The following is a 23,082-nucleotide window of genomic DNA, read 5'->3' as shown; positions in this document are numbered from 1 at the left end:
GGAGAGATGGCCCTCAGACCAAAATATTAAGTCTTCTATCTTCTAAAGGTTACCACTTTAGTGTCTGCTGTTCCAGTCTACATGCCCTTTATATCTAGCAAATTTCTACTACCTTCCTGCCATGGTGGGACACATGAGTCTCCTGTGAGGTCATCTGAAGTCTCATCTGCCTAAACATACAATGTAGCTGTGACTCTCTTGAGTCTTGTCACCTCCCCATGGTGTGCCCCCAAGGTGCTTCCAGAAAGTGGGCCCTGGTCCCTCCTGTCCTGGGAACCCCAAACATCACCTTCTTCTCTCATCAGAGTGAATCTCTTTGTCATAGGGGAAGGTCTCTGTTTCTCTGAATCATTTGGTACACCCATAAGTCACATTCTGTTTTACTTCTTTCCCAAAACTCTATAATTTTTCTAAATATATCAGGGTTGGGGGAAACTAAAGCTGGAGAAAGTGCAGGAAATTTATGTGTTTTATCCCATCAAACATCTCACCCTAGGTAAAGAAGTACCAAATTGGCTATCTATTTGAATGGAAGAAGGGGAAATAAAAAAACCGGGAGGAATGAAAAAGTGTAAATTATTATCTCAAAATATTGCCTAGCCAGTTTCCCCTTAGTAAATTTTTGTGTCTTCAGAAAATTTATTTTTGACCTTTGTTCAACCCTCTCGACAGCATAATGTCTGAGTTTTGCATTTTCCAAGGTAGTAGACATTGTGACTGATTTCCCAACATCCCATCTGCCCCGTGATTAATCTAAGCAATTCATGGCAACTTACCTCTTTGCCAGGGGTGGACAAGCCTAAACCAATTTGGGCCAATGAGACTCAAGGAGACACATGATGAGGGCTCTAAGAAAGAAACTTCTTCAATGTTGAATACTGTGGAAAGGCAGGCTCTTTCTTCTTCTATAAGTTGTGAATGAGGAAATGTAGAGTTCCCTTTGCCTGGCAGTCACACCACAACAACAAAGGGTAAAGCTAAAACTACGGGCAGTGGCGCAAAGAAGTAGAAAGAGCCTACAGCCTCAATGCCATCATTCAGCCACTGGGCCCTCCCCTCACTCTTCATTGTCTAAGCCAGTGTGAGTTGGCTTTTCTGTTACTTCTTGTTGAATGCATTCTATCTGATTTAGAATTTGGTGCCAGGAATAGAAGTGCCGCAAACAACAAACTGTAGTGAGTTGCATGGTAGCTCCCTAAAGATATATCTACAAGCTAACCCCTGGAACCCGTGAGTGTTACCTTATTTGGAAAGAGTCTTTGCAGATGTACCTGGATTATATTTTATTATTTTCAGATGTTGAAGAGACCCAAATTAAAGATAGTTTAGTTAAAAAAATCACATTTGACCTTTATTATATGACCATTTATCAAAATTTAAAAAAAAAACTCTTCAACAGAACTTCATATGACCCAGGAGTTTAAGTCTTTTTTTAAAAAGATTAGTTCAATGGCTTATTTGACAATGTGACTAATTTGAGAAATTCATTTTCCTATAACTGAAAAATAGTCCTGGTCTGGGAGTCCGAATGTCTCATTTCTATCCTTGTCTTAGTTACTAAACTGGGGGCTTAGGTAGGTCATTTCCCCCTCTGAGTGTTAAGTTACTTATTCTATGGAACTATTAGTGGCTCCAAGTTGCTCGGGTGCATCAGAATCATATAGGTCCTTGTTATAAACACATATTTCTGGACCTTGTCTCAGTCCTACTGAATGAGATTTTCTAATATTGGCACAGGAGTCTGTAGTTTTTAATTAACTGGGTGATTACAAGGTACAGCCAAGCTTGTGAAGTATTGGATGAAGACCTCCAGGGTCCTTCATAGCTCTAAAAATTTGTATTCTGATTTCTATTCCTTCTATCGCTGTTTGTCCTAACTCAGCTACTAGATATTGTGCTAAAACAAAGCAAAGCAAAACACAAAATAAACAATAAAAAACCAAGACCATGGTTTAATCATCTTTATATTCCCCCAGCACCTACAAAGTGCCTGGTAGGTAGTAGCCACTCAATAAATATTTGAAAAATTACTTAATGGTGATTACATAAATGAATGTTATTTCATGTGGATCCCAATCACCTATAGATATAAGGATCTAAAAAGAAAGAAAATATTTTAAACTTTTGTCTGATTTAATCTTGCACTCCCTATCTGCCCTACTGCATACTTCAGTAATGGGTTATGTGAATGAAGTTATGCATATTGAGGGACCCAGTAGGAAGGTGGTTAGATTCTCCTGGAGGCGAGATTATCCCACAGTATTTCTCAGTGGCAGTGATAACTGAAAGGGGCTCATGATTCCACAGGAGCTGATTTTCTTCTCCATGACTTTTCCAGGACCAGAAAAAGCCATATCCTTATTGGGTGACAGATGTCCTTGGAGCCATTGCTGCAGATCGCTGAACCTGCAAAGACCACCTCAGGTTTCTGTGGGGTCCCAGAGGGTGGGAAGAGGCATTCATCTTCTGTTAGAAGTTACTGGTAAATTCGACAGCAGTGGGTGTCAGCTGAGCCAAGCGTCCGTTGCAGCCAGTGCCCCCAGGATATCCGATACCACCTTTTGTGACCCCACGGTCCTTCCTTCCTCCCCCACTTCTAGGCTCCATTGACCCATTGAGCCTCCCCAGTTTAGACACTGTCCGCTGGCCTTGGAAGGTACCGGCTTAGGATGAAATCTGTCACAGGGGTGGGCAACTTAGCCAGAGGGATGTAGAGGAGTTTGGCATCCAGGCCAGGGTTGTAGCGGATGCGAGGGCTCCGGGAAACAATAGCATGCTCCATGCTGTTGATGACATCTCTGACTCTGGGCTCTGCCACCTGCATTACGTTTTTTAACTTGTCAGTATCTGTTTGAGGGCAGAGAGGGGGAAAAAGGCTCTGTTAGTCTTCATAAAAGAGAGTTCTTTCCGAATTCCATCCAAGTTCCCTTTCCATCAGATCCCTGATCTAACATTTCAGGCAGGTCTGCCACACCCTCCAGGTGGTCCCTTATACAAACACACATTTATAAGACTATTATAAATAATCTTAGCCTGGCCAACATTGTGAAACCCCATCTCTACTAAAAATATAAAAATCAGCTGGGCGTGGTGGCACATGCCTGTAATCCCAGCTACCTGGGAGGCTGAGGTATGGGAACCACTTGAACCCAGGAGGCGGAGGTTTCAGTGAGCCAAGGTCACACCACTGCACTCCAGCCTGGGAGACAGAATGATACGCTGTCTAAAAATAAATAAATAAGTAAATAAATAATCTTATTTATCTTTCTGAATTCAACAATTGTGCACTGAATTCCTACTATTGCATTAGACTGGTGATGAGAGGAACTGTGCACATTCTTCTTATAACTGTGCCACTTATTAGTTATATGACTTTGAGCTTAAACCTTTGTTATCTATAAAATGGAGATAATACTATCTTTCCTAAAGTTTGGGCATAGTGGCTCAGGCCTGTAATCCCAGTACTTTGGGATGCCAAGCCAGGCCAATCACCTGAGGTCAGGAGTTCAAGACCAGCCCGGCCAACATGGTAACACCTCGTCTCTACTAAAAATACAAAAATTAGCTGAGCGTGGTGGCACGTGCCTATAATCGCAGCTACTCGGGAGGCTGAGGCATGAGAATCACTTGAACTTGGGAGGGAGAGGTTGCAGTGACCCAAGATCACACCACTGCATTCCAGCCTGGGCAACAGAGTGAGACTCCATCTCAAAAAATATCTGTCCTGGAGAATAACAAAGATGATTAATAGCGGGGTAGACACTGGGGGAGTACAGAATAGCAAACATGATGGGGAGACAGTCCTTTTTTTTTTTTCTTCTGTGTACTTCCTAGAGTTCCCACGTTTAAACAAAAACATTCAGGAGAAAATATTATTTAAAAATAGTAATACTGCCCCTACCTCAGTCATAAGGCCATTGTAGACGCAAATAATCTAAGGCATAGACAAGCACCTCGTGGGGCCCTCACAAATGTGAGGGGCTGTTCTGTTTGCATTGACCCACAGGGGTGGAGATGGGGACAGAGCACCCAAATGGTACAAGTCTGCCAAAGCTCATGACATAAATGGGAGAAGGGCCACACCACACACCCACCAGGCCCTCATCTGCATCCTCACCCCAGGACAGGGGGATTCATGCTTCATTGAGAGCCCTGAGGACTCCAGGGAAAATGGTGCTTCAAAGTCAGACTGCCCTGATAAGGGATGGAAACTTGAAAATGGAGAGGAAGCCAAAGCTGCCCTGACTTTGAGAATGGTCCGGGCAGGCAAGGAATTCACCCGCTTGGGGCCAGGACCCTTGTGGGTGGTTGGTGAGAATGGGGCGGTGTCACTTCAGTCCCCTTCACCCCAGACTCCAAGAAACTCCATTTTCTGTTTCCTGGAAAGAAAACTGATGCAGGGGAAAAGCCAAACTACATTTTGGGATCTCAACAAGAGCCACACTAACTTAAAGCCAGACTGTCCATAAAGCAGTAATGTCTTAGGAAGCCACACCCTGACCTCTGACCGTAGACCTGGCACAGAGGCCACTAGCAGCAGGGCTGAGGGTCAAAGGAATCGTTCAGGATGCCCAGGGGGCTGTCTCTGCCCCCTCGGCGCCAGGGAAACCTTTGTGGGCTGAGGAGGTGGAGCAAGCTGACATGGTGAGATGGGCTGGGGACTGGGTTCTGAGAGGTGGGGAGGGCTCGCACAGGCAGTGGGGTGGGAGAAGTTACCCCAGACATGGGGAACGATATGAGGCACTTGCTTTCATTGTTTTCTCAAATAGATATTCGCTGCCATTCAGTGCTGGGCACCCTGCTAGGCATGGAGTGGGAAGGGAGACTGAAGGACCCATCCAGCCTTGTCACTCTCCTTCACAATGAGGAAGGACATAGGCTTTGGAGTTGGGCACCTGGGAAAACGTTTTTGTTGTTGGGAGAATTAAGCAAGACAAAGTCTATAAAGTATCAGGCCTGGTCCTAGGGGTTACAAGCCAGGGGCCTGTTTGGTCAGCCACAGCAACTTGCTGAGTTTGTACCCAGCGATGCTCTAGGACTACTCCTAAATATCTCTTCTGTCTGTCACACAGCCATCCCCCACCACCAGAACCATCATGACTTACAACTTCATGTCTTTATCGTTCCTTCACTGGGTTTCTGCAGTAGTCTCCCAGGTGGCCTTTTTATCCTTCCCACAGTGACACAGATCTGATCTTTCATTTCAGAGCCATTTACAAGGCTCTCTAATGCCTTTAGGATAAGAGCCACGCTCCCTACTATAGCAATCAAAGCATTTTATGATCTGTCTCCTAATCTCTCCCCTCCTCAATCATCACCCACAGCACTCCTGCCAGACTATAATGGCAATGGCAAAGGTTTGTTCATCTCTTACTGTAGCAGAGCTGAGTACTTTGAGTTTCTGTTTAATTCTCCTAACAATCCATGAGAGAGGAATTGTACTTTATAAATGGATAAATAAGTTTGGAGAGCTATACAACATGATTAGAGGGACTGCTGGAATATAAGCCTGAATCTGCACTGCCTCCAAATCATACAATGCTATGTCAGGTCAGCAAAATGTTGCTGACACCCTTCCTCTTGTGTGAAACATCCGCCATCTCTTTCCCTTTTGGTGTACTCTTATTCATCCTTCAAAACTCACTAAGGCATTAACTGTCGCCTCTGTAAGGCTTCTGTGACAGCAGAATGAAGTCTGCATTGCTGCTTTGTTTTGTACGCATGTCCGTTATTGCAAGATTCTTCATGTGGTGGTGTATTTGCTTTCACATCTTCCCTGCTAGTTTCCTGGAGACTGTCTCATCTCTGTATCCCAATAAACACTGGGCAACTGAAGCGAAAATTCTAGTATAACCACTTGGGAAAACGTTTATCTAAATGTAGTTGACCACTGCCTGAAAATTTTCCTCTGAAATTATGGTGTCCATTACAGGTGAATTGGCCTAAGATATTTTATAAACCCAATCCTTACTATTCTTTAGTACAATACCAGCTTTTGGACAAAGTTTTCAGAAGAGTTTGCCTTTATACATATTCTTTCATGGACCACACTAAAGATGCTACAAGCTCTCTTCACCCTGAGTGCTTACTTAGAAAATGACTTTGTGAGGTTTCCAGACACTGGCTGAATCCATTTCACCCCAGCCTCCGAGCAGCTCCACAAATAATTTGAACTTCTCTTTGCTAAGAATGATCAACAAAGGATAAATGTTCTTCCCCACACACGCTAACATCTACTCTCCTTGTTCCCAACAGCTGCAGATTTCCCTTTGGGGACCTATGCCTCCCCCACACTGTGTCCATTGGTCTGGGCAGAGCACATGGCCCAGCCTGAGCCAATCACACCTTCACATTCCCCTGGGCCCAGTGATTGGTTTAGGGTTGGGTGCATCTTGTGGTCCCCCATGATGTGGCCACCATAGGTCCTTCAAGTCGGAGTGTACATTAGGACTTTTGGGAGAGATACTGGAAATAACTCTCCTATTTTCCCAGCAGACCTCACCCTAGGTGGAGGTGAAGAGAGGCTGCAGCAATGTGGCTCCCACAGGGGAGAGAGCTTAGAGACCGGAGTCAGTGCAAAAGAAGCAGAGCCAAGAAATGGGTGGAACCAGGTCCTAGCAACGTCATTTGCAGTCTGGGTCAGGTCGTACCTGAAGCTTATCTTGCTCAACTTTTTAGTCAGGTGAGGCAAGAAATTCCTTTTCTGCTTAAATAATTTGCATTGGATCTTCTGTCACTGAGTAAGTCCCAACTAGTGTAAATCCTTAGACATTTTCTTCTCACAGAATCCTAACATGCCTAGCACTAAAAGATGAATTTATCTAAGGAGTACTCCAAACATTTTTCCCTGAGGCTTCCCTAAATCAATGAATGAAGACACCTCCATTCACCGTGTTCTTCAAGCTGTAAAGCTAGCACTCACCCTTGATGGCTTCCTCTCCCTCACCCCTTAATCCTCAGTGTGCTTTGATGCTCTAATTTATTCCGTATACCCCAGCTACCTCCCATTGCTTCCCACCTGCTGGTTTCTTTAAAGTTCCTCAAATGGAGTTTTCTGCCTCAGAGCCTTCCTGCAGAAAAAAAGTCCCTACTCATCCCCTCTTTCCCCTTCCCAGCAACACCTAACTCTTATTCCTCCTCAAAGTCAACTCACAGAAGCTCTCCCCTTCACCATAGTCTGAATTGGGACCGCAACTTCCTGCTCCATTCTTCTTTCACAACCCTGTTTCTCCTCTGTAGCACTTATCCACATCTACCATAAACACATGTGTTTTTATTAATGTTTGTCTCCCCTACTGGGCCATAAGCTACAGGCAGTGAAGGGCAGGCATACTGCTGTGTCCGCTCCAGCTCTCCAGCCCCACACAGGCTTGGGACATGGCAGCCTTGCATGCTTTGTATTACTGATTCAAAACAAAAACAAAAAACAAAAATGCAATGAAATGTTTTTGTATTAAGTGTAATACTTAATAAATGTATTAAGTGAAAAAAATTGCTGTCTTGGCTTTGTGCTCTGTTGACGTATGACGTCCAGCAGACAACTTCCGTGGCACAGAGTTTTAGAGCAGCAGAGTGAACAGCTGCCGTGTCCCACCTCTACCCTCCAAAAACACCTATGATTCACAGGAGACCCTCAGCTCAGGGAGAGAAAGAGAGTGGCCTAGAGACCTTCCCTTTTAAATCCCCATGTGCTCATTTTCTTCTTTATTAACAAGCACTTGGAATGTGCCAAGTACTTCGCACATACTAACCCTCATAGCAACCCCATGAGGGAGGCACTATCTCTAGCTCCATTTTGTAAATAAGAAAACTGAGGCATGGGAAAACCAGGTAATAGGTCCAAAGTCTCCTAGCTGGTAAGTAGTAGAGCCAGGATTTGAACCCAGGCAGTCTGGCTCCAGCAGCCATGCCCTTGATCTCTTCGCTGTATTTATCTCAGTGCATTTTCACCTGATTCCCCTGCATCATGATGCTGTGGGGGCAGGTGCCAGGAGTGGGCTGAATTGCCCTTAACTCCCCGGGCCGCTCCAGAAGTGATGATTCTGCCACTTGCTGTCTATTCTCAAACCCCAGCTCTGCCACTGTGTGACCTTGGGTCCTGAACTCCTCTGCGTTTTGTCTCACCATCTGTAAACGGAAAGCCAGCTAATGACCCCAAGACCCACTCGCCCCCCCTCAGAGACCCCTCTCCTGCCCCAGGAACTTACAGATGTGGAAATAATCCTCTCCGTAGCTGTCACGGGTCTCCTGAGGCAGCCTCTCCCAAAGCTTTCGCATACGTGACTCCAGGTTCTCCTTGCCGAGAATGGCTGTCCGATAGTTCCCTGGCTCAATGATGCAGACCTTCACCCCAAAGTAGTAGAGCTCACGCCTGGGAAAGAAGAGTTGCAGTCAGTCTGGGCCCCAAGATGACAATCATCAGGGAGAGTCACCTCTGGATGGGCTTGTCTTTCAGGGACCCAGAGATGCTTCCCCCACCCCTGTACTTGGCCCTGGCATTGCCTTTGTGCAAATAAGCCCTTCCTTAGGGACTCAGCCCTTTCCAAAACTGGCCCAGCCGTCTCTGGGCAATTTGCATTAGGCATAACCAGCGGGAAGAAGTCAATAGAGAATCTAGGCCAAAGCCTTGCCTCCCACCAGGTCCCTCCCATTAGCAACCCCTCATTCAACACCCACATGGTGAAGGGTGTGGGTCTACACAAGGCCTACATGCTCCTCTAAGGACCTCCCAGAGGGGCCCTGTGCCTCCAGGCCTGTCTCTCTGTTTGGGGGACTCTCCCTCCTCTCATAGGCCCAAACAGGGTTTCACTAACCCTGGTGCCGCTCAAGGGAAGGCCCACCTGATGCCTTGTATTTCCACCCTACCTCTTCTCCTCATCCCTTCTCTTGGTCCTTGGAGAAAGCACCTTGAGGTCTAACCTTCCTTCTGCTGTTGTGTTAGCTTCCTGTCTGCGGAATTCCCCTGCCCACATGCTGTCACTCCCAACCCTCTCTAATCCCTGGGATTTCCACCCGGAATGGTTTAGTACCAGGGCCCAGTTACCTGATGCTGTCAGAGAAGGCCTCAACGCCAAACTTGGAGACGCAGTAGCCACCACCAATGACAGCTACACGACCACCAGAGCTGGACATGTTGACAACCCTGCCCCGGGCTCTCTTGACCATGGGCAGCATGTGAAGGGTCACTTCGATCAGTCCCACCAGGTTCACATTAATCACCTTCACAAAGTCCTCCTTGGTCAGCCATTCGTTGGGACCACTAGGCAGGCCCACACCAGCATTGTTCACCAGGGCCCAGAGGCCTAGGGGTGAGATGAACCACACAGAAATCATCAGTGGGCCTGGGAAAGAACGAAGTTCTGCTCCCCACCGGCTCAGGGCCCTCAAGGATGGTTGAGCAGGTGCACAAGACACAACCCGGTCAGGCTATAACATAAAAGGAAGGTGTGTCTTTTACTAATTCGTTTTCCCTGAAGGGACACTTTTTCCTGATTCACATAAAGTCTGCCGGCTAGCTGGCGCTCTGTACCAGCTATAATCGAGGTGTTGGCTAACAGCATTTCAGCTATCAGCTTTGGGATAAGAGTTTCATTTTCATACCAATGAATTATGTTTAGATCCCTTCCCCATCATGCTTCTCCTTCTCTATTCACTTAAGTATAACCAACTGCATTTCACATACTACCAAAATCAATCTATTCATTCATTCATCTTCACACATTTATTCATGCATGTGTCTAGTCTGTGACAATTACAGGGGGAAGGAGGCCAGGTGCAGTGACTCACACTTGTAATCACAACCCTTTGGGAGGCTGAGGTGGGAGGATCACTTGAGGCCAGGAGTTTGAGACCAGCCTGAGAAACAGAGTAAGACCCCCGTCTCTACAAAAAAAGAAAAAAAATTAGTCAGGCGTGGTGGTATATGCCTGTATTTCTAGCTACTTGGGAGGCTGAGGTGGGAGAATCACTTGAGCCCAGGTTAGAGGTTACCTTGTTCAAGGTTAGAGTGAGCTATAATGGTGCCATTGCACTCCAGCCTGGCTGACAGAGTAAGATTCTGTCTCTAAAAATAAAATGAAATAAAATGATATAAAATAAAATAAAGTAAAATACAGGGCAAAGGAGACATAAAATGAACAACACAGCACCTTATCCCTCAAGGAACTCACAAGCCTAGAAGGAAATAATAATATTTATAAATAAATATATAAAATATTTAAATAAAATAATTATGGAAAATGTGATGAGGACTGTCCTTGAGATATTTCAATTAGTTTGGTACAAATGGAAAGAAATAATGCTAAGTGTTTTCATTCAACTCTGCAGGGGCCCAGGGTTGAAGAGCTTCAGGTCCAGTCCTGGTTTACCTCCAGCCTTGAACAAGTCACTTCCCTCTCTGGGCCTCGGGCCCTTCATCAGATTGGACTAAAACAGTTGTTTGCAGGCTGTATTTTCCAAGCCTTCTAGGGGGAGGAAAATGCAGGAGAAGCTCTCCTTTCATTTGTTTTACATATTGGGGTTCCAAAAAAATTCCACCAAAGGGAGGTTGATGCTAAAGACACACTGTAAATCCCTCTAAACACTCCTCAAGGACCCCTTCCAGCTCCTTCATGCGAGGATTCCCCAAGCTCTACCGCCCTGGTGATTCCCCCCACAGCCCCAGCCTCAGCAGCCCCAAGATACTCTGCAGGCACATCCCACTGTCTCCTGAGGGCAGGTCTCAACACAAACATAAATCCTAGTCCACCCCTCCCTTAGGGCTGGACTAGCCCCTACCCAATCTCCCTGCCTTTCTCCATTCAGGAGCAATGAGAAAGCACGAAAGAACTTCCTCTCCCATCCCCCTACCCACCCCAGTTCCCACTGTTTCTTAGAGCAGGATATTGCCAAGTGGCTTAGGCAAAATAATGGTCCCCCAAAGATGTCCCCATCCTCATTATCTCTGGAACCTGTGAATCTGCTGGATTACATGGGAAAGGGGAATTAAGGTTGCAGGTGGAATGGAGGTTGCTAATTAACTGTCCTTAAAGTTAGGGAAATTTCCCTTAAAGCAGGGAAATTATCCTGGGTTAACCTGGTGAGCCCAATATAATCACGAGTCCTTCTAAGTGGAAAGAGGCAGAAACCGGAGAATCAGAGAGATTGAGAAAAGTGTGAAAAAGACTGGGCCCAACCTTGCGGGCCTTGAAGATGGAGGTAGCAGGCCAGGAGCCAGGGGATGCCAGCTGCCTCTGGAAGCTGGAAAAGGCAATGAGACGGATCCTCCTCTACAGCCTCCAGAAGGAACACAGCTCTGCTGACTTTGATTTTAGATCAGTGAGGCCTATTTTGGACATCACTTCTCTCCAACTACAAGATAATATGTTTGTATTGTCTTCAGACCCTACAGTTGTGTTGTTACAATAGCAACAGGAAACTCACATGCTAAGTGAGGTATTAAGGCAAGTGGCTCAAGGCTGAATGTAGGGAACTGGCTGAGACAGCCTGCTGAAGACAGAGGCTGACTCTTGCTGAATTATTAATTAATTAGCTCACTCAAAAACTATTTATAGGGTACCTTACTAGGTGCCAGACATTATTCTAGGTATTAAGGATGTACAGTAAATAAAAGGGACAAAAATCCTTGTCCCCAGGAAGCTTTATTCTAGCAGGGGAAACAGACAATAAATAAGTAAAATCTATTGTACATTGACTAGTGATCAGTGCTGAGGAGAAGAATCAAGCAGGGAGTTACTGTCTGGATCCCCCTGGCTCCAGGGCTCTGTTGCCCTGACTCTGCGCATGGGCTCCAGACTAGTTCCTTTAGGAGGGAGGACTTCCTCTAGTCTGCTGCTTCTGCAACTCAGCCATCCTGTTCCTCCTGTTCCTGGGCCCACACCCTGTGTGCTGGAAGTGCATGAGGCAGGTCCCCAGCCCCAGTCCACAGCTTCCTTTCCCAGTAGGAGCAGCCACTCTGACATACATACTTGCCCTGAAGTCAAATCAACACCCACCATGATGTCAAGAAGAGACCAGATCTCTTTCTCCCCTGCCTGACATAGTCAAGGAGAGAAACTGCACCCACTCCTGTCTCATTCCCCCTCCCCCATCCTGATCTCAACAAGAAATGTGTTTGTATTTCCCCAGGAGCTGATGGTTAGGACTGCTGAAATGTCAGAGAGGCACATCCTTTTTTTTTCTTTTTGAGATGGAGTCTTGCTCTGTCACGAGACTGGAGTGCAGTGACGCAATCTCGGCTCACTGCAACCTCCGCCTCCCGGGTTCAAGTGATTCTCCTGCCTCAGCCTCCTGAGTAGCTGGGACTACAGGCACATGCCACCACACCCAGGTAATTTTTATACTTTTTAGTAGAGATGGGGTTTCACCATGTTGGCCGGGATAGTCTCGATCTCTTGACCTCATGATCCTCCCACCTTGGGCTTCCAAAGTGCTGGGCTTATAGGCGTGAGCCGCCACGCCCGGCCAGGCATGTCCATTTTTAGAGGTTTGGACACACAGAACACATCTTCCCCCCTCACTTCCTGTTGAGACCTCTTTCCTGTTTCTCTGAGTTTCCAGGACAGAAAACTTCCTTGGGAAATCACCCCTTCATGTGAACAGGCCAAACCATGCAGTGGCTTCCAATCAGATTGAGGCAGGGGCCTTTCCCTACGTCACCCCTCCCACCCAATCTGGACATCAGGGTCTCTGATACCGTCAGATGCTTTGGGAGAGAGGAAGAGGAAGAAGGAGAAACCAAGAAAGCCAAAGAATGTAATTCGCCCCACCTTGTTCGCCCACTTTGTCCCTCACCCACTGGGCCGCCGCCTTGATGTTTTCGCTCTTGGTGACATCCAGTAGGGTGGTCTGCAGCCGATAGGAGGTATCCTGCTGAAGTTTCTGGGCTCCCTCCTCAGTGAAGCAAGCAGCCAGCACCTGCATGCCTCGATCAACCAGCTGTTTGGCCAGCAGGTTCCCGAAGCCAGTGTCACAGCCTGTGATGAAGACGTACTTCTCTGAGAGGTTGCCGACCAGATTGCAGTTCTTGAACCAGCGACACATAAATGAGAGGTCTGTGAGGGCCGCCATAGGGCAGGGGGAATGTGATGGCCAAGAGGGACTGGGCTCAGGAGACAGCAGGGAAGAAGCTGGTCCTCTGAGCCCTAGCAGGCAGTCTGCGGGAACCCACCTGGAAGAACTCTCCTTCCTCCCACAGCTTGCAACAAATCTAGGTCCCTGGGTGAGCCGCGCTGTAATTTTTATAGGTGGATGCATCACCACAGCAATTAGCCCAGATGCAAGAAATTCAAGTCCAACCTGAAGCCTTGTCACCTCTGACAGCCCTGGTAGCTGCCTCCCTCTCTCCCCCTGCCCTGATAGGTAAAGCTGCCAAGAATGGGAAATAATCCACTTGCAATGTTGGTGATGAGTGGTGGCTCACCCAGGCGGTGTAAGGGAGGCAAATGAAAGATGAGGACTCACCCCAGACAGCTTCCCTAGAAATCCTGTCTCCACCCTGCCCCCAACCCAGCCTGGGGATTTTGCTCCAGGGATCAAAATCATTTGTCATGAGTGCAGGTACGTAAATAAGTTTATTTTCAGGGAAAATACTCAAGACAAATTTATTAATGTAAAACAAACAACATTGGTTCTGTACCTTCCAAACCCCAGGAGAAACAAGTTGCAGGTCGTCAGCTCTCTGGAATTCTTAGGTAAGTCTCCATCATGAGAGAGGATGAAAAGCAATGGATTTCTCCTAGGGTGGATGTACCTCCACTGTCCTGAGGCTAGAGGCAGCAGGGCCCTCCTATAGGGGAGGCTGGTATGTGAAGCTTAGCCACCAGAAAGCAGAAAGACCTGGGGGACTCAGGCCTGACGCCCTGTGGGGGTGATACTCAGGTCACCAATGAGCAGCCCTGGGCAAGATGATGAGGAGGGATCATGAGTTCACTGGGCAGCTGAAGGAATTGTCTGGGCAGAGGCCTTGACTGTAAGAGGGGATGAGATATAGGAGGAGCAGAGAACTGGGGCCAGAGACAGAAAATTCTCAGGGTCGGGACTTGGAGGAGAAGAAGATATTCTAGGCAATTTAGCAAATAATTTACAGAAAGCTAAGGGGGAAGGTGGTAAAGGAAAGGAAATAAGGAAACCAGAGGTGTGAGTAGTGAGGGGCCACACCCAGAATTGCATAAGATGCAGGGGAATGATGCTGGAACCTCTGTGGTTCTTTGGATCAACATCTAGGGTCACTGCTCCTTGGGATGAGCCTGGTCCCAGCTCACACCTTCATGGCTTAGCGAGTCTGACACAGAAATGGGACCACAAAGTTCTCTAGTGTGAAGGGACAAAGGATGTATCTCTGTGATCCACCATTTGCCAAGTCTGACCAGCGTAGAATCACATAAAGCAGGTGTCACCTTGGGAAAGCCCCGCAGGGTTTGGCCATTCCTTAATGAAGTAGGGGAGGGGGCCAGATTATGGACCCACCCCCAAAGAGCAGACCCAAAGCTTATAGGGGATGGAGGTGGGAAATGGTAGAAAGCAAACCGCACCTACTTCGTAACCACCCTGAGGCAGAGCACCTCCTATGCGGGATCTGGGAACCATCTCCCAGTTTCTGTCTGCCTCCTGGGTGAATGAACAGCGAAGTCTTGGCTGGGACAGGTCAGACCATGTCACTCAAGGACTGAGCAGGTCCGGGGCAGTGGGTATCCCAGTTTTTGAGGACACAGGTGAGGTCCAGGAGTTGGCTCTGACTTAGCATAAGGATAACTCAGAACTGCCCCAGCACAGACCTGGGCCTTACTCAGCACCTCCTGGGCCTCTATGCTGGCAGTGTTTCCCTGGCCTCAAACTAAACACACAGTCCATGAGGAGCCCTCTCCTCTGCCAGGCCATTTCCCTCCAGTGGGAGAGCATAGACTGCCAAGGGCCAAGACACATCCTGATGAGGTAGACAGGAGGAAGAGCAGGTGTGGGCTCACCCACCCCCAGTTGCTCAAGAACTTCCACAAGTGTGGATTCTTCAGAGTGACAGGTGGGCCATGAAGCTCAGAGCCCAAGGAAGTGGGATGCCATTATCTGTGATTGGGTCTCCCTTCCTAAGCAGCAAAATGTGGTTCTTTCCTCCTAATATCATCAGAGTCCTGAATAACATCCCAGAAAAAACCTAGAACAGAGGTGAGGGAAGTGAGGTACATGACCCTGACTTGAGAGCTCCCTCCCACCACTCTGTTTCTCACCCCATGAAACAGCACCCCTCCCAAGTGCAATGATGTTAAAGTGAGGGCTGGTCACTGAGTGCTACAAAGAGGTCGCTACAAAGTGCTACAAAGAGGCCTGCCAGTGCCTTCGTGACATGTCATTTCTTCCTTGTCCCTTTATGTACTCCTGTGACCCCAGGCTACTTGATGCACTCCTGGAAAGGAAACAATTGCCCCTCACCTTGGTGGCAGAAAGGGCTGAGACAGGGCAGAGAAAATCCAACTTCTCTCTTCAATTTCCTCCTGAGTTTGTCCCTCTTATCCCCAGATCCCCATGAAGGCACCTGCCTCCTCCTCCCTCTTTTTCACAGCCCATGCTCCCCTCAGACTAGAAGGCAACTTGCTGCACATGGCTGCACTTTTTAGCTTTTGCTCTAGAACAAAAGTAACCAGAGAAACCCATGGTTTCAAGAGGGTCAAACATTGGTTCCTGTGTCCTCTGTCAGAATCCCTATTGAGAACACCACTGCCAGCCAATGCCCCCAGAGCTGACACCTGAGGTCTAGGGGTCAGGCTGATGGCTGCCCTGTCACCCCACACCTTGTCCACAGGTATATTCAGAGGAGCCCCCACCCACTTCCTCCAGGCCATTTCCATCATGGGGAGAGTGTAATAGACTGGCCAGGTTGATGCACACCTGGGGAAGAAGCAGGAGGCAGAGAAGGTGTGGGCTGCGGATCCTTCCCCTCCTCACACACTCCCATTGTGTAGACTCCTCAGAATTGGCCAAGAGACTCAAAGGCAACAGCACACCTATGAGCACTACTGGGTCCCATTCTTTAGCACAACACCTTGGTTCTTTCCTCCTAATGTTGCCAGTCTTGAGTGATCTCTCAGTGGGATTCTGTGGAGGGCATGAGGAAGAAGCTGGGGTAGGCATCCAGATGGCAAGAGTGCTCCCTCCCACCACGCCATTACTCTCCCCAGGACACATCACCTCACCCAGATCACCCAGCTCCACCCAACCGTGCACCCCAGTCTTGGATTTACAGGGGCTTAGCCAGCCTTGGAGAGCCCCAGTGGAGCATCACGTCCATAGGAAGATAGGCATGTCGCTCATGGGTAGGTAGAGAAGATTGGTGTCTCAGCCAGCTGAGTAGCGAGTGCTCCATGCAGTGGGTCAACAAGGATAGATTCGTACTGCATTTTGCCCAAAGCCTTCTAGATGCTTTTCTGATGTGTGTTAAGGATGAGGAAAGATCCTTAATGTACTAGCACATCCTTCCCTCCCATTTAGAGCTCTGAATTAGGAGGATAGTGTCTAAGAATTCCAGGCCCCCCAAATGATATGCCTCAAGTCTAATCCATCCATATTCCCCAGAGAGTGCCCCAACCTTCACCCAAGGAACATCCGTTTCACTCTAAGCCCCCTCTGCCTCTCTTTTTGAGATATCTGGACTCATAAATTGAAGGTCTCTACTAACAGCCTAAGAATATGAAAATCGGCTATCTCTAAACCCAGCTGCCCATGAGCCCACTGGCAGCCACGGTCTCTGACTTCAGTTTCCTCTTCAAAATAATGAGGGATTCAGATGAGGCAGTGGTCCCAATTATAGGAAGCTTGGATGCTTCCTTTAGATGAACAGTTGACCACATAGCACCCTGGGAATGGGGATAAATGTCCTCACTTTGTTGGGGAGGTAGAATCTGGAGGACAGACTCTCATACTGTTGGAGACACTAACGATGGACCTAGACTTCCAGACAAAGATTTCTTTTTTGCCCCACTGTCCAGAACTCACTCACTGAATGTCAGAAACTTCTACCAATAGGTCTCCTTGACCTTGGGGCTGATCTGGTCCGACAGCTCCTTGAGGTCCTGTAAATGCCTTTCAGAGCTTCTCATATTGGTCTTGAAGTGACCAGGTTCAATCACAGACACCTTCACTCCAAAGTGGGAGAACTCCCTCCTGCATGGCAGACACACAGAAGGCCAAGGACTTCAGAGGTCTTGGGAGGCAAAACACAAAACAACAAGGAAACCCAATACAAACCCAGCATGCAATGGCAGTGGGAGACGCAAGAAAGCTTGGAGAGTTGGGAAGGGCAGCAGATAGCAGATAAAAGTGATGATGGTGGCCTTGCCTGTCTCTGGGGTTTCCATATTTTACATACCAAAGCTTACTAGCCCTAAATCCTACCAATTCAAGAGCAAGGCAGCACCTCAGTGCTATCACCTCCTATGCCCCTCACATCCAGTGGGTCACCAGAATTCCCACATTCTACCTCCTCTGCAATCCTCAGTTCCCTCCCTTCTTCTCCTGCCCCAGGAATCTCCCTGACCTCTGAGCTGGGTGACGGCAGCTGTCCTCTAAGGAGCATCCCTCTGCCTTCAGTCTGGCTCCCCACACTCACAGCCACTGGGATCCCTGCAGTAAGTGGGTGTCTAGAAGCCGATTAGACCAAGGAGCTCCCCTGAGCAAATCCCTTCTTTGGGGCTTCCACTGCCAACAGCATGAGGCACAGCTCCTGTCCAGGGCCTCCACGAGCCCATATGCGCCCACCTCCCCAGCCTTCTCCACAGGCCTGACCCTGTGCTTCATCTCATGAGGACCTCACAGCACAGGTAGGCAGCTGAGGCTTCCCCTAGGCCTGGGCTGAAGACAAAAGTCATTCCCCTATTTCTGCTCAAGGCTGCCAGGTGGGGATCCTCAATCTCCAGCTCAGACCCCACTGCCAGGACCCTCCCCAGCTTAGGAGGCTGCCATGGCCAGCAGGGCTGACTGGGTCACAACCCCTATGAGAACTGGTAACAATGATTCCCACTCTCTTGCCCCTCTCTCAGGTGTCAGAGCTTTTAGATCAGAGCCAAAACCCTGTTGTTGTCCTAGGCTGAGTTTATTGGGTACTCTTCCAAGGGCCACAGGAGTATGTTGTATGGACTCAGATGCTCTCCCCATGCCTCCAGGGCCCAACAAATATCTCTCCAAGGGAGAGAGACAGAGACAGGAAAACAGGAAGACAGGAATGGGGTAAGAGAGAAAAACCAAGGCGAAAGGACAGAAGAGAAAGGAAAATGGAAGGAAAGAATAACACATGAATAATTGCTTTCTGCATCCTGGTTAGGAGAGACACACTTAAATCCTAAGACTGGGGTAAGTTAGAGAGCAGGCCTGCACTGGGCATCAGGGGACAAGCTGTGCTACAACCTGCATCGATGTCAAGGCAATATCTGTCCTGGAAGAAAAGGTCACCCTGTGTACCTGGGAATCCCAAAGCTCGCTGTGAACTGAATGGCCAGAGCAGGAGGGGAGGAGGGAAAGAGGTCTCAGGCCACACAGGTGTCCAGACTGCACTCTCTGCCCCAGGAAGTACCACCCTTTCCTCCCACCGTCTCATAAGGCCACCTCTGCCCTATCCCCATAGGGTCCAGCAAGCTTTGGGGAAGACTCTACAGAAGACATAGGGGAGCAAACTAATAGCATGAAAGATCTGGAGTAGTCAGAGCTACAGAACTACGGACTCCAGGCCAGCAGGGGCAGGGGTGTGAGTGGGTGAGGGCTGGGGGGGTACAGGAGACAGAGATTGACCCTAGGAATATTGGAAAAACAATAAGGCCTGCAATGGTAGCCCTTCCCCTACTCAGAAACCTTTCCTAGACTTAAAGAAATGAGGATTCTTTGATTCAATAATTTTACTTTTGTTGAATAGCACTGCTAAGCCTGTCAACAAACCTTGGTAGAGAATCATTACTGAGATGTTACTTATGCCAGGAAAAGTGGGTAACAAACTTCGGCATTCAACAATATAGAATCCCTTTAACAAATTATGGCCTCTCCACATGCTGGAATGTGGAGACCTTGATTGTTATGTTGTGGAAGAAATTTGATGATAAAAATGCTGACCCCAGAATGTGTAAAGTAGAGGGAAATTAACCCTGGAGGCTGGGATTGGGGGAATGTTGTTTCACTCTCATCCTCTTCTATGATTTCTCCAATGAGAAATCCTGTCTTATCCTCCTATCTATCCAATCTTATCCTGTTCTATAATTTCTTCATGTTTTCCATTTACAATCAGAACAAAGCAATCAATGATCTCTCTTTCCCCAAAAGGAACAGGATTCATCACTCGGTGTTAGATGTGAAGTCCCTTCAGCTCTCCAAGCCCCAGTGTCCTCGTGAATCAAGTGGAGATAATCTTAAAGACCTCAACAAGGACAAGTGTGAAGGAACCAGTAAGAGAATGCTGAGATCAGAAGCCTGGATCCTGCCCGGCCCCATCCCCGATGGTCTCATGCCAACCATCAGGGCCCGACATTATCCAGAGACTGGGCTCTAACCACAGGCTGGACTCCTCTAACCCTGGGCCCAGCCACAACCACTCTAGGACTTCTGCTTTGGAAAATGGAAAGCTCAAGCCCCTAAAAATAAAAGTCTTGGGAATGTTCCCAGTTAGCAGACACTAGGTCTCCCCTAGTGATACAGAGAGAGGAGAAACAAACAGGCACTAGGAGGGATTGAGGTGTTCCCTCTGTCCCCCACACGCTCCTTCACCCACTGGGCAGCTGCAGCAGTGCTCTCTGTCTTGGTGATGTCCATGGTCACTGTCTCCAGCCTGTCTGAAGTCTGGCCCCTCAGCTGCTTGGTCCCCTTCTCTGTCCTACATGCAGCTCCTGCAAGCCTTGTGCATCCAGTTGTCTGGCCAGCAGGTTCCTGAAGCATGAATCACAGCTCATGATGAACATGAACTTGTCTCTCAGCTGGCTCACCACCTGCCTCTCCCGGTATGAGCACAGAAGGTAGTACAGGCTCTGGAGGACCACCAGGTAGAGCCGCATGGCTTTGCAGAGGACAGACCCAGGTAGGCTGGGGTGAAATGAGAGTCTGGCCTCTGTTCAGACAGGAGGATTTAAGAACACAGAGGGCTGAGGTAGGCAGGGAAGCCCTCAGGCATTTTGGCAGAAAGTCCTCACTTTCCTCCCTGATCACTGTCTTTCTGCAACATTTTTTTTTTATCCTTGCTTCATCTCTCTACTATTTTGAACTGCCTTTGCAAGTACTCATGCATGCAGCTGCAAACCCCAAGTCCTGCCCAGTAGGAAACTACTATGACTCAGCAATGCTTCCCTAGTCCACAAATTTCTGTCTGCATTGCTGTGCCCACACAGATGTTTATGTGGGTGCAAACATGTATATTGACACAGGCCCACACCCAGCAGCCCCCACACACTCTCCATAGCAAACACACCCCTCTGCTCTAAGTACAAGGGTCAGAACTGTCTCTACAAAGCTGCTATACTGACAGTTCTGGTCCTTGACCTTCTGAACACAGAAAGACCTTATTGGGAAGCTACATATGGTTTCCAGGCACATTAGGTGGAAATTCCTCTCTGAGCCTGAGATTCCTCATCCCGCTCAGCACCCAGAATCAATCACTCCTCAGAAAACTGGGTCACGGTCAGGCTTTCTAGGATGAGAAGGAGAAGCTGAAAGAGTGGACAGGAACAGATCCTCTCCTGCTATAATAGTTTTTTGGGGCAGAAGGAGTGAAGGATCCCATGGGGGGACTGTGGAAGTCCTGCCATTCCCCCTCCCAGCAGCCCTGGGTGTTTCCTTCCTGTGGGTTCCAAGTCTCCATTCCTTTCCCTGCCACTGGAGGAGTGGGTGTGTTGGGATATGGTGGAGGACCTGAAAGATGGCACAGGGAAAGTGCAATGACTTTTAAGTGAGGGTCAGTCACTGAGGGCCACAGAAGGCACAGGTGAGGGGCAGGGGCCTCAGTTGCCCCAGGGAAGGGACCTGGGGCCTGTCAGTGCCTATTGACATCTCCTTGCTGGCTCGTCCTTAGGTCTATTTCTGTGACCTGAGGATACTCCAGCATCCATGGAAAGAAAACAATTCCTCCTCACCTCGGTGGCAAGAATGGCTGGGAGAGGGCAGGGATAACTTTCCTCTTCAAATCCATTCTCAGGTCATGTCTCTCATCCCTGGCCTCCAGGAATTCACCTGCCTCTTCCTGCCACTGCTCTCTAAGGCCACCCAAAATGTAGAAGCTACTTTGGAACTGGGTAACAGGCAGAGGTTGGAACAGTTTGGAGGGCTCAGAAGAAGACAGGAAAATGTGGGAAAGTTTGGAACTTTCTAGAGACTTGTTGAATGGCTTTGACCAAAATGCTGATAATGACATGGACAATGAAATCCAGGCTGAGGTTCTCTCAGACAGAGATGAGGAACTTGTTGGGAACTGGAGCAAAGGTGATTCATTACGTTTTAGCAAAGAGACTGGCAGCATTTTGCTTCTGCCCTAGAGATTTGTGGAACTCTGAACTTGAGAGAGATGATTTAGGGTATCTGGCAGAAGAAATTTCTAAGCAGCAAAGCATTCAAGAGGTGATTTGGGTGCTGTTAAAGGCATTCAGTTTTAAAAGCGAAAAAGATCATAAAAGTTCAGGAAATTTGCAGCCTGACAATGCAATAGAAAAGAAAATCTCATTTTCTGAGGAGAAATCCAAGCTGGCTACAGAAATTTGCATAAGGAAGAAGAAGCCAAATGTTAATCCCCAAGACAATGGGGAAAATGTCTCCAGGGCATGTCAGAGGTCTTCACGGAAGACCCTCCCATCATAGGCCAGGAGGCCTAGGAGGAAAAAGTGGTCTCCTGGGCCAGTCCCAGGGTCCCCGTGCTGTATGCAGCTTAGGGACTTGGTGCCCTGCATCCCAGCTGCTCCAGCCACAGCTGAAAGGGACCAATGTAGAGCTTGGGCTGTGGCTTCAGAGGGTGCAAGCCTCAAGCTTTGGCAGCTTCCACATGGTGTTGAGCCTGCCAGTGCACAGAAGTCAAGAATTGGGGTTTGGGTACCTCTGCCTAGATTTCAGAGCATGTATGCAAATGCCTGGATGTCCAGGCAGAAGTTTGCTGCAGGGGCAGGTCTCTCATGGAGAACCTCTGCTAGGACGGTGTGGAAGGGAAATGTGGGGTGCTGGGGCACTGCCTAGCAGAGCTGTGAGAAGAGGGCCACCATCCTCCAGACCCCAGAATGGTAGATCCACTGAGAGCTTGCAGTGTGCACCTGGAAAAGCCAGACACTCTACACCAGCCTAGATTGCTTTTCTATGTCTGTGAAAAATGTCGTTGGTATTTTGATAATGATTTCATTGAATCTGTACATTGTTTTGGGTAGTATGGCCATTTTAATAATATTGTATTGATTCTTCCAATCCATGAACATAGGCTATTTTTCCAGTTTTTGGTGTCCTCTTCAACGTTTTGCCTCAGTGTTTTATAGTTTTCATTATAGAGCTCTTTCACTTCTTTGATTAAGTTAATTCATATGTATTCAATTTTATTTGTAGCTATTGTAAATGGGATTACTTTTTAAATTTCTTTTTCATGTTGTTCGTTGTTGGGTTAAATCTTCTTGGTGTTCTATTACCTCCTGTACTTGCCTATTGATCTCTTTCTCTAGGTTTGGGAAGTCCTCTGTTATTATCCCTTTGAATAAACTTTCTACCCCATATTCTCTTTCTCTACCTCCTCATTAAGGCCAGTAACTCTTAGAATTGCCCTTTTAAGTCTATTTTCTAGATCCTGAAGGCATGCTTCATTGCTTTTTATTATTTTTTCTTTTATGTCCTCTATGTGTTTTCAACTGGCCTGTCTTCAGGTTCACTGATTCTTTCTTCTGTTTTATCAGTTCTGCTGTTAAGGGACTCTGATGCATTCTTGAGTGTGCCAATTGCATTTTTCAGCTCCAGAATTTCTGCGTGATTCTTTTTAATTATTTCAATCTCTTTGTTAAAATTTTCTGATAGGATTCTAAATTTCTTCTCTATATTACCTTGAATTTCCTTGAGTTTCCTCAACACAGCTATTTTAAATTTTCTGTTTGAAAGGTCCCATAT

General features: G+C 47.7%; 1 protein-coding gene across 3 annotated transcripts; it reads right to left on the bottom strand.

The window, feature by feature from the left end:
• Positions 1-1,440: 1,440 nt before the first annotated feature.
• SDR9C7 (short chain dehydrogenase/reductase family 9C member 7) lies at positions 1,441-17,075 on the bottom strand. Of its 3 annotated transcripts, none has more exons than XM_058426781.1 (5): positions 16,988-17,075; positions 12,768-12,974; positions 9,044-9,302; positions 8,208-8,371; positions 1,441-2,847 (listed from the first exon to the last, which is right to left on the bottom strand). In XM_058426781.1, the coding sequence occupies exons 2-5, from the start codon at positions 12,919-12,921 to the stop codon at positions 2,630-2,632; spliced, it is 795 nt and encodes a 264-aa protein (XP_058282764.1). In that variant the 5' UTR covers positions 12,922-12,974; positions 16,988-17,075; the 3' UTR covers positions 1,441-2,629. The 3 variants fall into 3 exon arrangements, with proteins under 3 accessions (XP_058282764.1, XP_032029224.1, XP_032029223.1); XM_032173333.2 differs by having other exon boundaries at positions 16,984-17,004; XM_032173332.2 differs by lacking the exon at positions 16,988-17,075 and having other exon boundaries at positions 12,768-13,068.
• Between the last annotated feature and the right edge of the window lie 6,007 nt (positions 17,076-23,082).

The sequence above is a fragment of the Hylobates moloch genome, unplaced genomic scaffold (assembly GCF_009828535.3).
Source record: "Hylobates moloch isolate HMO894 unplaced genomic scaffold, HMol_V3 SCAFFOLD_13, whole genome shotgun sequence".
Taxonomy (NCBI): domain Eukaryota; kingdom Metazoa; phylum Chordata; class Mammalia; order Primates; family Hylobatidae; genus Hylobates; species Hylobates moloch.
This window is presented reverse-complemented; position numbering and strand designations above follow the sequence as displayed.